General features: G+C 57.1%; 1 protein-coding gene across 1 annotated transcript; it reads left to right on the top strand.

The window, feature by feature from the left end:
- The first annotated feature begins 7,954 nt into the window (after positions 1–7,954).
- PREB (prolactin regulatory element binding) lies at positions 7,955–14,816 on the top strand. Its single transcript, XM_035110773.3, has 9 exons — positions 7,955–8,326; positions 8,479–8,692; positions 9,825–10,045; positions 10,162–10,242; positions 11,268–11,392; positions 11,476–11,649; positions 13,257–13,329; positions 14,048–14,198; positions 14,329–14,816. Exons 1-9 carry the CDS (start codon positions 8,192–8,194, stop codon positions 14,421–14,423), a joined length of 1,269 nt encoding a protein of 422 aa, XP_034966664.3. The 5' UTR covers positions 7,955–8,191; the 3' UTR covers positions 14,424–14,816.

Here is a 14,816-nt window from a genome sequence, read left to right as displayed (position 1 = left end):
CTGGAGTTTTGCAGGGCTGGGGTGACCCCTCTTTCCACGGACCTTTGAGGGTCCTGCCTGCACCTGGAGGAGGAGGAGGAGGAGGAGGAGGAGGAGGAGGAGGAGGAGGAAAGCTCGTTAGCTCGCTCGTTAGGGCAGGCTTTGGTCCGGGGCCAGGATGGATTTATGAGCTCGGCCTTGGCCCCAACCCCTTTCCCAGAGAAATACGGACAGGGCTGCCTTCCCTCTCCCCCCCCATCGCCCAGCAAGCTAGCCCCACAGGCAGCCCCTGCCAAATGTGGGTTTTTCTTCCCCCACCCCCACCCCACGCCTCCCATGGGGTTCTTCCAGAAGAAAAGATGGCTCAAGGCTCCCCAGACCCCCTCCTCAAGGACCCAGAGGATCCACCCCAATCTTCTTGCAGCCGTAGAAATGCACTCTGCATATGCTCAGAGCCACACTGTGCAAAGGATGCCGTTTTGTTAATAGCTGCCACCGATTGCATGCGTTTTGGGAGCTGGCAAAATCCAATGCAATAAAAGCATGATGCGACGTGCAAGATTTAAACACTAGGTCAGTGGTTCCCTAAGTAGGTGGTGGGGTTACCTGGGGGGGCGCTGAGAGGGAGGGGGCAGGGAGGTGTCGGAGGGGGAGATTACGGTCAGCTGGTATCACCAGATCCAATTCAACTGGTTTGAATTGGAATCTGAATAAACTGCAAACGGTTGTGACTGGTTTGGATGTGGTGGAGTTCGCTTCCTTATAGCGAGTCACGCAAACCGCCATTCTGAATAGGGTTTTCTGTAGGGTAGGGAGGGAGCACTGGGGATCCATTGAGGGAACCTAGGGGGCAGGCCCCTGAAAAAGTTTGGAACCCACTGCACAAGATGGGAGACTCAAAAGAACAGCTGTCCAAAGCTGCGGCAAGTTTAAAAGGTCTGGGGAGATAAAAGGGTTCTGTCCGCGCCACCCCCCCCCAAAATTCAGGAAGGCCTTTCTGGGGGAGGGTCTTTGGCAAGGAAAGGCCCGTCCTCTGGGCTCCAGGCCAGAAAGGGGCTCTGGCTCTGATGATCCCACAGGAAGAGGCAGCCCAGCCCAGCCCAGCCTTCTGGTCCCAAACCCTGAAGGGCTTTAGCAGTCAAAACCAGCCCTTAGAATTAGCCCTGGAAACATACAGCGGGGTGGGGAGCCAGTGCCGGTGGCATAGCAGGGACCCATAAGCTCAGCGCTAAAGCACCTGCCCTACATGTAGGGGGGGGACTAGAGGACCTTTAGAGTCCCTTCCACCTCTAGCATTCCAGCAGGCAGCAAGTGGGAGCCCCACGTGAAGGCGAGCTGCTTCTATAGAACAGTTATAAAAGATGTTTATGAACAAATTCCTGCAATGAAGGGGGTTGGACTAGATGACCCCAGGTGCCCTTCCAACTCTAGGATTCTATGAAATGTTGGAAGTGGTCTTGCAGCAGGTCGCCTCCCTCTGACCCACCTAAGACCTCCTGCATTAGATGATGCCTTATGAGGAACGGCTTAGGGAGCTGGGCATGTTTAATCTGGAGAAGAGAAGGTTAAGGGGTGATGTGATAGCCATGTTCAAATATATAAAAGGATGTCATGTAGAGGAGGGAGAAAGATTGTTTTCTGCTGCTCCAGAGAAGCGGACACGGAGCAATGGATTCAAACTACAAGAAAGAAGATTCCACCTAAACATTAGGAAGAACGTCCTGACAGTAAGAGCTGTTCAACAGTGGAATTTGCTGCCAAGGAGTGTGGTGGAGTCTCCTTCTTTGGAGGTCTTTAAGCAGAGGATTGACAGGCATATGTCAAGAATGCTTTGATGGTGTTTCCAGCTCGGCAGGGGGTTGGACTGGATGGCCCTTGTGGTCTCTTCCAACTCTACGATTCTATGATTCTTCTATGATTCTATGATATGGACTCCAGTCAACCCTACAAACAGCTTTTAAGGGGACCAGAGACCTGGTCTTTGACTGCCATAGGCTGACCAGGCTCCTGTAACCCACTCTCTGAATAGAGCAGCCTGTGACTCGGCTGTCCCTCCAAAAGAGGGCAGAGGAGGGTTTGGGGGGCATCCAGGCTTTCCCACAAGGCAGAAAGCACCCCATGGCACCATCATCCCTGGGAGAATCGTAGAACTGTCAAGTTGGAGGGATCCCCAAGGGTCATCTAGCCCAACCCTCTGCAGTGCAGGAATCTCAGCTAGAGAATCCTCTCCCTTCCCAGGGAGTACGGTCCACCATCAATCTTGCTTCACAGAGAGAAGTCATGGCTGTGCCCCCCTGGCATCAGGACCCACCTGACCCTCCCCACCGGGGGCAGGCGAGGGTGCGACTGCTGCTTCGGCGGAAGGGCGACCTCCAGGCCAGGAGCCCATGTAGAGGGTGCAGCGCATGGGCCACTTCTGCAAGACAGGAAGGGGAGACAGGGGAGGTGAGAGGGGAGAACGAGCGAGAGGAGCCTTGCCGCTCTGGTGCAAGAGGCTGGCTCTGTCGGGCCCCTCCTGCCTCAGATCTGGGCCAGCCAATCATATCTGTTTCAAAATCAGTGCCTGAGTTTTGAGTTTTCCTCTTCCCTCCCTGTTGCTTTTACCTTGCATGTCGTGAGGTTTTATTATTTTTTTGGGGGGGAGTGTTAGCCTGCTGGTAGGGCTTGTCTCATTTCAAATGTATATAGGCCACTCTGGAAGCCATTTGGGCAGAAGAGCAGAGTACAAAGGCCAAAAATGAAGCAAACAAACAAACTTGGGGGAGGAAGGGGCTGAGCCAAGCATGTCCCTGCAGGGGAGGGGGTGATGGCTCCTCCTCCAGGCCCAGGGACTACCACTACCACCCCTCCAGGGCTTGTTCAGAGGGTGCAGCCAGGGCTTCAAATATATGTTCAAATATATGAAAGGATGTCATATGGAGGAGGGAGAAAGGTTGTTTTCTGCTGCTCCAGAGAAGCGGACACGGAGCAATGGATTCAAACAAAAAGAAAGAAGATTAAACCTAAACATTTGGAAGAACTTCCTGACAGTAAGAGCTGTTCAGCAGTGGAATTTGCTACCAAGGAGTGTGGTGGAGTCTCCTTCTTTGGAGGTCTTTAAGCAGAGGCTTGACAGGCATATGTCAAGAATGCTTTGATGGTGTTTCCTGCTTGGCAGGGGGTTGGACTGGATGGCCCTTGCGGTCTCTTCCAACTCTATGATTCTATGATTCCCCAGGACTCTGGGACTCTGGCTGCTGAATAGATATTCCGGCCCGCCTGCCCGCCTCGCAGGGCTCCTTGTGAGGAAGCCACCAGCTCTTCAACATGTGACTTGGCCTTGCCAGTTCCCTGGTAGATGCTGCCAAAGCAAGGTTCCCCCCCCCACTGCCAGTTTGCAACTGCCAATGCCAGACCCCAAGAGGTGGAGCCCAGCCCTCCCCCCCCTTACCTTCAGTGGGTGCAAAAAGGCTGCTGGGGGCACCCTGGGTGTGAGGGGCCCCTCCTGCTGGAGGGTCTGGCTCAGGTGGGTGATGTAGCTGGTGGCCAGCAGGAGGATGTCCAGCTTGGAGAGTTTGGTGCCAGGGGGCACAGCGGGCAGCGCCGCCTGCAGGGCGAGGAAAGCCTGGTGGAGGGTCTGCATGCGACTTCGCTCCCGGGCAGCAAGGGGGGCCCTCCTGTGGCCCTGAGGACGAGGAGAGGCAGCGGCTTCAGCCCAACGTGATGCTACCAATGGCCCCCTGCCTGTCCGCTTGCGCCATGCCCAAGCCACGCATTCCTCTGGCCCCAGAGCAAGGACATCACATGACACCCCCCCAAAGCCCCCCCTGCTCTGCAGAACTGGGGGCTTGGCTACAGGTGCCCTTGTGCTCCTTTTATGCCCCTTTGTCCCAGATGTTTAGTTGCGATTCCTGCACTGCAGCGGGGTGGACTAGAATCATAGAATCATAGAGTTGGAAGAGACCACAAGGGCCATCCAGTCCAAACCCCTGCCAAGCAGGAAACACCATGAACCTTGGGAGCCCCTTCCAACCCTACGACTCTAAGCTCCCGACATTTCCAGCCGCATAAGAGCCAGTGTGCCATAGTGGTTAAAGGTAAAGGTAAAGGGACCCCTGACCATTAGGTCCAGTCGTGACCGACTCTGGGGTTGCGCGCTCATCTCGCATTATTGGCCGAGGGAGCCGGTGTATAGCTTCCAGGTCATGTGGCCAGCATGACAAAGCCGCTTCTGGCAAACCAGAGCGGCACATGGAAATGCCGTTTACCTTCCCACTGTAGCGGTTCCTATTTATCTACTTGCATTTTGATGTGCTTTCCAACTGCTAGGTTGGCAGGAGCTGGGACCGAGCAACGGGAGCTCACCCCGTCACAGGGATTCGAACCGCCGGCCTTCTGATCAGCAAGCCCTAGGCTCAGTGGTTTAACCACAGCGCCACCTGGGTCCCATAGTGTTTAAGAATGTCCAAATGGGGCCTGGCGGAGACCAGGGTTCAAATCCCCACTCGGCTATGAAGCTGACGGGGTGTGGCCGTGGGTCAGTCAGTTACATGCTCTCAGCCTGACCTCCCTCGCAGGGTTGCTGTGAGGATGAAATGGGGAGGGGCAGAAGCATGTACGCCACCTGGAGCGCCTTAGAGGGTCGTAGCTCAGCGGCAGAGCCTCTGCTTTCCATGCAGTTGCTGCCAGTCAGAGGAGGCACTACTGAGCCAGATGGAAGACAGGCAGCTTCCTATGGTCCCTATGCTCTCTGGTGGGATAGAAGTGCAATCAATAAATGCACGCTTGGTAAGGGTTGGGCCTCAGCGCCATCTCTCAAGCTGCGACCCCCCAGGCTCCTCTGCCATGGGAGCAGGGAATCTGCCGGGCCAGCAGTCGGGGCGGCCAGCATATCCAGCAATCGAGAAAGGAGTTGTTGCCCCCGGGGTCTCTGGTATGATCCACCGCACGTCCGCCCGGCTGCCAGCCTTGTTCTGCAAGCCCTCCCTCCTTGGACCAGCAGCTCCAGGTGTGGCATGTTGCTTAAGAAGAGAGGAACACGAGGCGAGCCCTCCTGGATCAGGCCCAGGCGGGGAGCCCCTCTACCCCAGTGGCCAATACCCCAAGGAACAACCTCGGAGTCTGGATAGACTGCCTCTGGAACCGGAGGTTCTATCAGACCACCTAGCTGCTGGCCAATGGGGATTCCACCCAGTCCAGTGGCCAACCAGATGCCCATCGTGGGAAACCCCCAAGCAGGATGCGAGCACGAGAGCAATCCTCTCCCCTGCTGCGGTTTCCAGCCCCTGGCATTCAGAAGCATCGCTGCTTCCAGCTCTGGACGCAGAACAGAGCCGTTGACTGCCCTCTCCTCCACCAAGCGCCCCCTGGCTGCTCCCCTCCTTACCCTCCTTGCAGCTGCGACTGGCATTTCGTCACCAGGCAGCCGGGGGGCTCCTTTGGCTCTGCTGCCCCTTCTCTGGCTCCTGCTCAGCCCCACTGGTCCCCTCCTTCTGTGGCCTGAGGAGGAGGAGGAGGCCGGCTGGGACTCCCTCTGGCTGCCTCTGCTACTCCCATGGCACAGGAGGCAGGCAGCTTGGGGGGCACAGGGGCCAAGCGTCTTCTCCCCGATCCCCGCCACGGGCTCTGGCTCAGCCATGCCTCCTGCTGCTGCTGGCCCTGATCCTCCTCCTCCTCTGGGGCCAGATGTGCTTTGCCGCTGCAAGGCAGATTCCAAGTGCCCCATCCCAGCTGGGAGGATCCGGCCCCAGCCCAGCTTCCTGCTAGGACAGCTCAGCCAGCTCCACCCACAGGGGCTCAGAGAACTCAGGCCCACTGCCTCTGTGCCAGCCCTGAGCATGGCAGGGGCACCTGCGGCCCTCCAGGTGGGGCTGGCCATAGAATCATAGAAATGTGGAGTTGGGAGAGACCCGCGAAGGTCATCTAGCCCAACCCCCTGCAACGCTGGGCCTTGCTTTGGGGCAGGCAGGCAGGCAGTGGCTCGGCAACACACAGCAGGGTACATAAGAAGATATTGCTGGGTCAGGCCAGTGGCCCATCTAGTCCAGCATCCTGTTCTCACCGTGGACAACCACAGATGCCCATTGTGGGAAGCCTGCAATCAGGATTCGAACACAAGAATCATAGAATCATAGAGCTGGAAGAGACCACAAGGGCCATCCAGTCCAACCCCCTGCCAAGCAGGAAACACCATCAAAGCATTCTTGACATATGACTGTCAAGCCTCTGCTTAAAGACCTCCAAAGAAGGAGACTCCACCACACTCCTTGGTAGCAAATTCCACTGCCGAACAGCTCTTACTGTCAGGAAGTTCTTCCTAATGTTGAGGTGGAATCTTCTTTCTTGAAGTTTGAATCCATTGCTCCGTGTCCGCTTCTCTGGAGCAGCAGAAAACAACCTTTCTCCCTCCTCTATATGACATCCTTTTATCTATTTGAACATGGCTATCATATCACCCCTGAACCTTCTCTTCTCCAGGCTAAACATACCCAGCTCCCTAAGCCGTTCCTCATAAGGCATCGTTTCCAGGCCTTTGACCATTTTGGTTGCCCTCTTCTGGACACGTTCCAGCTTGTCAGTATCCTTCTTGAACTGTGGTGCCCAGAACTGGACACAGTACTCCAGGTGAGGTCTGACCAGAGCAACTCTCCCCTCCTGCCGTTTCCAGCAACTGGGATCCAGAAGCACGGCTGCCTCTGACTGTGGTTGAAGAGTGGAGCCTACCTGAATCTGTCCCCCACTGCCAGCCTGCTGGGGAGCTCTCCCTCCCAGGGACCCCCCCTGGCTTGCTATACTTAGGGGGCAGGATGGGACAGGCTGCTCCTTTCAGCTCTATCCTTATGCAGATGTGCTTGCGAGTCAACAGCCCTGAACACAGCAGGGCTGGCTTGCAAGTAAATCTCCGCAGGATTGCACCCTTGGCCTTCCTTCTCCTCCGGTGCATGGGTCTATTCAGCACTGAAGACAAGCCTGCCTCGTGGGCTCAGAAGGCACTTTGGGATTATATTTCATTTCTTTTCACTGAGAGATTGCAAGGAGGCAACAAAGGTAAATGGTGCTTAAGAGGTTTACAACCAATTCTGTCAGCTCCCAGACTTGCTTTGTCTCCTGTCTGGCCCATCTTCTTCACACAGCGCACGCAGTGAGTGTTCAACTGTGGAACTCCCTCCTGCAGGAAGCAGTGATGGCCACCGACCTTTCAAAGAGGATTGGACAAATCCATGCAGGCGGAGCTTTCGATGGCTGCTAGTCAGGATGGCCAACCTCTGCCTCCACCGCCGAGGAAGCAATGCTTCTGGATCCCAGTTCCTGGAGATAGCAGGACAACAGGAGAATGGGGCTCAATCCTTTGACTCAATACACAACATGTTCAAATCCTGCTTGCTGGTTTCCCAGAATAGACACCTGGTTGTCGGACACTGTGAGGACAGGATGCTAGACGAGATGGCCTGATCCTTGGGCCTGATCCAGCCGGCTCGCTTTCTGTTCTTCGGGAACCTCCAGGTCCAGAGGCAGTCTATCTCGATTCCTAGGTTCTTTGGGTCTTTGCCGGACCCGATGGGCCCCTTCTCCTCTTCAGTCTCTGCTCCCCAGGAGCTTCCGATCGAAAACTGGCGGTGCAGCTGTGCTCCCCGCAGGGAGGGAAGAGAGGGGCGAGCGAGGCAGGAGCGCCGCTGCCGCTGCATCAGCTTCGCTCTTGGCCAGAGAGCTGGGACCCAGGAGAAGCAGCAGCAGCCCCCGGCCACGCACAGCTGCAATAATTTTAAAAATGCATATAAGGATCGCGTGCCCCTCTTTCTGTTCAGGGCACCGGCTCATAGCTGCCAAGTTTTCCCTTTTCTCGCGAGGAAGCCTATTCAGCATAAGGGAAAATCCCTTAAAAAAGGGATAACTTGGCAGCTATGCACCGGCTCTCTTGCAGGCGCAGCATCTCGAAAGCCCCAATGAAGCAGCAGACCCGGAGGCCGCTGTCTCTTTAAGATCTCCGGGCTTCCGCCCTTCCCAAAGATGGCGCGCGACGCGACGGAGGGACGCGGCTGACGCGTGACGCCTCTCGCGCCGGCCGGCCGAGCTTGGCGCTGACGTGGGCCGGGAGTCCGCGCATGCCCAGTCCGGACCTGAGCGCCGCCGCCGCCGCCGCCGCCGCCGCCGCGACCGAGAGGGGCTGCGGAGGAAGAAGACGAGCGCGGAGGGGGAGGCGCGGGCATGAGCTGACCTTTGACCCGGCCCCGCCATGGCCCCCCGGCGGCCCCCGGAGCTCTACCGGGCGCCCTTCCCGCTCTACGCCCTGCGCGTGCACCGCGAGGCCGGCCTGGCGCTGATCGCGGGCGGCGGCGGAGCGGCCAAGACGGGCATCAAGAACGGCCTGGTGAGGCGCCGGGAGACCCACCCCTTGGCACCCTTGGGTGCCCCCTTGGCACGGGGGGAGGGGGCGAGGGGAGGAGGGCCCCGGGGAGGGAGGAAGGCGCGAAGGAGCAATGGCTGACCTGCCCCCTCCCCTCCCCTCTCCCCCCCCCCCAGCATTTCCTGCAGCTGGACTGGCGAGGAGGGGAGCTGTGCGCCTCGCTGCTCCATGCCCACGACACGGAGACCCGCGCCACCATGACCATGGCGCTGGCCGGGGACCTCATCGCGGCCGGGCAGGACGCATCCTGCCACATCCTCAGCTTCCGCCTGCAGAAGCCCAGCGGGAAGAAAGCGGAGGCGGGCGCTGAAGGGGCTCCCGACAAAGCAGGTGGGGTCCCGGGAGAAGAGAGGGGCAGAGGGCGATCCCCTACCTAGAATGGGAGAGTTGGAAGGGATCTCCAAGGGACATCTAGTCCAGGGTTTCCCAACCTTGTGCCTCCAGCTGTTTTCGGACTACAATTCCCATCATTCCTGACCACTGGCCTTGCTAGCTAGGGATGATGGGAGTTGTAGTCCCAAAACATCTGGAGGCACAAGGTTACCCCCTCAAGAAGTCATGAGGCAGCAGTGTGATGCAGCAGCTAAAAAAGCCAATGCAATTCTGGGCTGCATCAATAGGAGTACCATATAGCATCTAGATCAAGGGAAGTAATAGTACCACTGTATTCTGCTCTGGTCAGACCTCACCTGGAGTACTGTGTCCAGTTCTGGGCACCACAGTTCAAGAAGGATACTGACAAGCTGGAACGTGTCCAGAAGAGGGCAACCAAAATGGTCAAAGGCCTGGAAACGATGCCTTATGAGGAACGGCTTAGGGAGCTGGGTATGTTTAGCCTGGAGAAGAGAAGGTTAAGGGGTGATATGATAGCCATGTTCAAATATATAAAAGGATGTCATATAGAGGAGGGAGAAAGGTTGTTTTCTGCTGCTCCAGAGAAGCGGACACGGAGCAATGGATTCAAACTTCAAGAAAGAAGATTCCACCTCAACATTAGGAAGAACTTCCTGACAGCAAGACCTGTTCGGCAGTGGAATTTGCTACCAAGGAGTGTGGTGGAGTCTCCTTTGGAGGTCTTTAAGCAGAGGCTTGACAGCCATATGTCAAGAATGCTTTGATGTGTTTCCTGCTTGGCAGGGGGTTGGACTGGATGGCCCTTGTGGTCTCTTCCAATTCTATGATTCTAAGAATCCCTGAGGGAGGGCCCTTTGGTCTCTGTTTAGAAACCTCCAAGGAAGCAGAGTCGATTCCAAGGGAGTCCATTCTTACCGTCAGAAAGTTCTTTCTAATATTCCATCGGAATCTCCTTTCTTGGTTTGGCTCCCTTCTGGAGCAGCAGAGAGCCAGCTTGTGGCATCCTCCATTGCAGTCTTGCTCCGTCTTCCGTGAGGGAAGGGGCATGGTGGGCAGCGAGTGGGCAGAGTTGCCCACAGCCCCTCGATCTCTTCCGTTGCGCCCCCAGGTGCTGGCGACAAGGGCCCCCGGAGGCGCAAGGCCCCCACCCCCAGCGGGCCGGGCAGCAACAGCGGAGTGCGCAGTGAGACGAGCGAGGTGGCCGTGGAAACTCTGCACTGCGTCCAGACGGACACCAGCCCAGACGCCCTGCAGAAGGCTGTCTGCTTCAACAACGACCACACTCTCCTGGCCACGGGGGGCGTGGACGGCTTCTTGCGCATCTGGGAGGTAAGGGGAGGGAGCCTGAATGGGTGTTGTTGTGATGGTGGGGAGGGGAAGAGGGGGGTGCTCTGGTGCCAGGGGGTAGGGGGCCAGAAGTGCCAAATATTTCCTTTTGTCTGCAGTTTCCCAGCATGAAGAAGTCCCTGGAGTTCCAGGCCCACAACGGGGAGATTGAGGACATAGCGCTGAGCCCAGACAACAAGGTGAGGGGGTGCTGGTCTGGTCCCTGGGGGTCTGTTAGGGGACACCACAGGAGCCCCCGAGACCCCAGTCCTGGTGGTCCTTGGAAGAGTCACTCGCTTGCAAAGGGAAGAGGCACCTTCGCTGTCTGGCTTCAGAGACCAGGACTTTGTTGAGGTGCCCTTGGGGTGTCCATGGGGTTGTTCCTCTTGTGGCTGTGCAGAGGTGTCTCCAGCATATTACTTCCTGGAGCAAGGGAGGGGGGCTCCAGAGGACCCCCCCCCCAAAAAAAGGCAAGTTGAGCAATGGATTTAACAAATTCATGGGGGAAAGGGCTGTTGATGGCTCCTGGCTGTGCTGTGCACCGCACACACACACACACCCCGTCACAGCCAGCGATGCTTCTGAATGATAATTGCTGCAAACCGCAGGCGGGTAGAGAGCTCTTGCGCTCGGATCCTGCTTGCTGGGTTCTGATCAGCCTCTATGAGAGCAGGATGCAGGACCAAATCTAGCAGGCAGACTCTTCATATGTCAAGGAAATGAAGCGTGCTTTTTATTTTGGTTGGGGAGGGCTTTGTATATCCTTGTCTCCCCTCGTCTCTCAGCCCAGGGGCTCAAAGCAAACGGCACCTTTTTAAAAAGTGGGGCAGGCAATGGGTCTGTGCTGCACAGCCCAGGGAGCAAAAAGAATGCAGGGTTTTGAGCCCATGTGGTCTCCCCCCTCCCCATGCTTTTTCCAGCCCTTCCTTGAGGCCATTTGGCTTCTTGCCAAATGCTCCCCCTGGGGCAGCGTACCGTGACTGCGGGCCAAAGTCCCTGCTGGTGGAAATGAAGCTCTCGGTTCCAGTCCATACCTTTCAAGGCTCCCTAGGCTGGGTGTAGAAGGGAGGAAAGGCAGGAAGCAGCCGTCGCTTTGCCTTCCTTCTTCCTCCAGCAATGAAAGCGATGGACCCGGGAGGGCCTCCCTCCCCTGAGCAAAGGCCGGTGGGCTTCTGGACGAGGGCTGTTTCTGGGGTCCCTCACCCTCCCTCTTGTTCCTCCGCAGGTGGTGACGGTGGGCCGGGACTTCCAGTGCTGCGTCTGGCAGCGGGACCAGATGGTGACGGGGCTGCACTGGAACGAGAACCTCCCGGGCATCCCGGAAAAGGCCTACCGCTACCAGGCCTGCAGGTAACGGCCTGCGCTGGGCAGGTGGGGCCCCTGGGTGTGCGCTGTCCGTCCCCTGACGACGACGCCTCCCCTTTCTGGCGCAGGTTCGGGACCGTGGAGGACCAGGCTCAGGCGCTGCGGCTGTACACGGTGCAGATCCCCTACAAGCGGGAGCGGCGGCCGCCCCCCTGCTACATCACCAAGTGGGACGGGCACAGCTTCCTCCCTCTGCTCACCAGGCCCTGCGGCAACGAGGTCATCTCCTGCCTCTCCGTCAGGTAGGGCAAGGCCTCTCTTGCTTTCCTCCTTCCAGAAGTGCGGGGCTGGGCTGGGGAACCTGGCGTAGATGGGCTCCAAATCCTCTCGTCCCTGACCATTGACCTTGCTGGCTCTTGGGGGTTGGAATCTGATGGCGTCGGGAGATGTGCCGGTCCCCTCGGCCTTGCTGGGGCAAGACTGATACTGAAGCTACTAAGGGTCCTTTAAGTTGCACCCAGGCAGGACAGAGATAGTCAATAATGACACTGGGGTTGAATTCAGAGAAAGAATTTAATTCTTATTAATAAGAGACTCAAGGTGATCAGCTCACGACAAGAGTAGAGAAACACAAATTGCAAAGCTTCTTATACACTTCTTTGGGCTCCTTTTCCCCTCCCTGTAAATGTGCGCATGCAAGGGGGGGTCACAAGTCCATATATGGATCTTCCTGTGTCCGGTCCTGTGCGTAAACACTTGCTGGCTTAACAAAGCCTTTAGCCTTCAGTTTACACATCAAGCTAGCAACTTCCAGCAGCCTTGAGTAAGATTACGCGTCAGGCATAGCAGCTGATAAGCCCTTCTGTGTTCCAGACAGGGCCAGCTCATCCGGCCTTGATAGCTTAGCATTCTGCCTGGCTTCCCCTTTGGCACACAGAGGCATAGAGGCAAAGAGGAAAGCATTTTAGGGGAAAAAGCATCCCAGGAATATGGGGCTAAGCCACACAGTCAGAATTGTACAATGCAGGCTATATGATCAGATTTATAACTCAATAACACAATTGGCAATTCTCTTCCTACACCCACTGCCTACAAACCACACCTTTCTCCTTTAATCCCAGGTGGATGCCGTTGTCGAGATTCCCGCCTTGCAGGGGGTTGGACTAGATGACTCTCAGGGTCCCTTCCAGCTCTACAATTCCATGAGAGACCCACTGGAAATACTCAGGGAGGGAGGCTGCCTTTCTTAGGAATCCTACAATTGTAGACCTGTAGGATTGGAAGGGCCCCCAAGGGCCATCTAGTCCAACCCCCTGCAAGGCAGGTACCACAGCTAAAGGGTCCCCGGCGGCTGGTCATCCGACCTCTGCATAAACGCCTCCAATGAGGGGTTCCTCGTGTGCGCTGGGGGTGAGATGCGTCTGACCATGAAAGGGCTCTCCGTATATATTCTGAAGAACTTTTGACATACTTGCCGATTGCTGTGAGGCAAACAGAAGCACAACCCAAGAAGCCGTTGCACAATCTAGCCTAGCAGGCCTGGTGTCGGAGCCCTTGCGACATTGCAGTCACCCACAAGCCACATTTGCTGTAGGTTAAAGGGAGTTTATTTTATCTGCCTCCGGATCACACAAAGAGCCAGAACAATTCGCCTTGCGCGATCTTCTCCCCATCGAGGTCCAGCTTCTGTTTTTGCCGAAGATGGGGTGCCAAACCTCCTGCTCTCCTGTTTTGCGATGGGGGAAAGGGAGTGTTTTATGCCGCCTTTACATTTTCTGTGCAACGGAAGCGATATTAAAAGGATATTAACCTATGTTTTGGGGTGGGGGGTCCCCCGCAAACCTGCGTGCCTGGTTCTGAAGCTGACGGCTGTCTGTCTGTCTGTCTGTCTGTCTGTCTGTGCTTGCAGTGAAACGGGCACATTCCTGGGGCTGGGCACCGTCACGGGCTCCGTGGCCATCGTCGTGGCCTTCTCCTTGCAGGTAGGCGCTTCCCGCTCCTCCTCAGGTGGCTCCTGGTCTCCTGGTGGGCAGCCTGACACTGGTGGCCTAAGGGCAAGAGAGAGCCAGCAAAGGCCCTGGGCAGGTCCTGTGGCTGGACCACAGAGAGGGGTGGGGCTGAGCCTGAGGACAGGCACGCTGCAGGCATGGCCAGCTTCTTCCCTCCAAGGGGTGGGGGCCTAAATGGCACCGGGGAACAAGTGCTGATCCTGAGAGCCCCGCCGCTGTTCCACACACACACACCAGTCCCCCTCTGGAAGACCTTCACGCAATGCATTGTTAAACTGGGGAACTCCCTGCCACAGGAGACTGCGAGGGCCACAAAACTAGATGGCTTTAAAAGAGGACGAGACAAATTCATGGAGGAGGAGAGGGCTATCAGTGGTTTTACAGTTGTTGGAAACTGCCCAGAGTGGCTGGGGCAACCTAGATAGGTGGCATATAAATAAATAAATTATTATTATTATTATTATTATTATTATTATTATTATTGCCAAAATTGCTGCGCTCTGCCTTCCCAGCTGGTTCAGTGCTTCTGAATCCCAGTCTCTGGAAACTTCAGGAGGGGAGAGGGGAGCTCTCGCACTCAGATCCTCTTGTGTGCATTTCCCCCTGGGGAATATGGCTGGTGACAGTGAGAACAGGATGTGGGACGTGACGGGCCCTCGGCCTGACCCAGCCGGCTCTTCTCTCCCCCCAGAGGCTGTACTACGTGCGAGAGGCGCACGGCATCGTGGTCACGGCCTTGGCCTTCCTGCCGGACACCCCTGACATGCTCCAGGACAACGAGGCGGCCCTGCTCAGTGTGGCCGTGGATAGCCGCTGCCGCCTGCACCGGATCCCTTGCCGACGTAGGTCGGGGGGTGGGGAGGCAGCGGTAGGGGCCCTGCTCTGCCAGCAGTGGAGCTTGGGGGGCCGTTGGAGGTGGGTGGGGGCCTCTCCCCTGCTTTGCTCTCAGTCGTCTCCCCTCTCTCCTTGCAGGGAGCTTCCCCGTGTGGCTGCTGCTGCTCTTATGCGCTGGACTCATTGTGGCCTCGGTCCTGCTGCTCCAGTTCGCCTTCCCCGGCTTCCTCTAGGCCTCAGCTCTGCCCTTCCTGTGCAGAGGGGGGGGGCACTGACCCCTTCCTCATCCCACAGACTGCAGAAGGCCCCGGGGTCCGGGGCGAAGGCTTGCCCCCCTCAGAGCCTGTGGACAGGTGTGCTTGGCTGAGCCGGGTGTTCCCTGAGCCAGGGGGGAAGAACCCCCCCCCCCCCGCAGATGAAGTCTTGGGGTGGGGCATGAACTCTCAAGCCCTCCCCCTCCCCCCGCGCTGGTGACTATGGGGTGGGGCAGCCCGACTCCTCCCTTTTGGACTGCCACGTTGAAACATTCCAGCCTCGGCTGCGTTGGGCAAGCGAGGCCCCTCCCAGCCCCACAACAGGGGTCTTGCAAGTTCCCATTAAAGAAGATGATGATGCTCTCCTCCCTA

The sequence above is a fragment of the Zootoca vivipara genome, chromosome 3 (genome assembly GCF_965207765.1).
Source record: "Zootoca vivipara chromosome 3, rZooViv2.hap1.1, whole genome shotgun sequence".
NCBI lineage: Eukaryota > Metazoa > Chordata > Lepidosauria > Squamata > Lacertidae > Zootoca > Zootoca vivipara.
The sequence above is the reverse complement of the archived record's forward strand: the minus strand, read 5'-3'. Positions and strand labels throughout refer to the sequence as shown.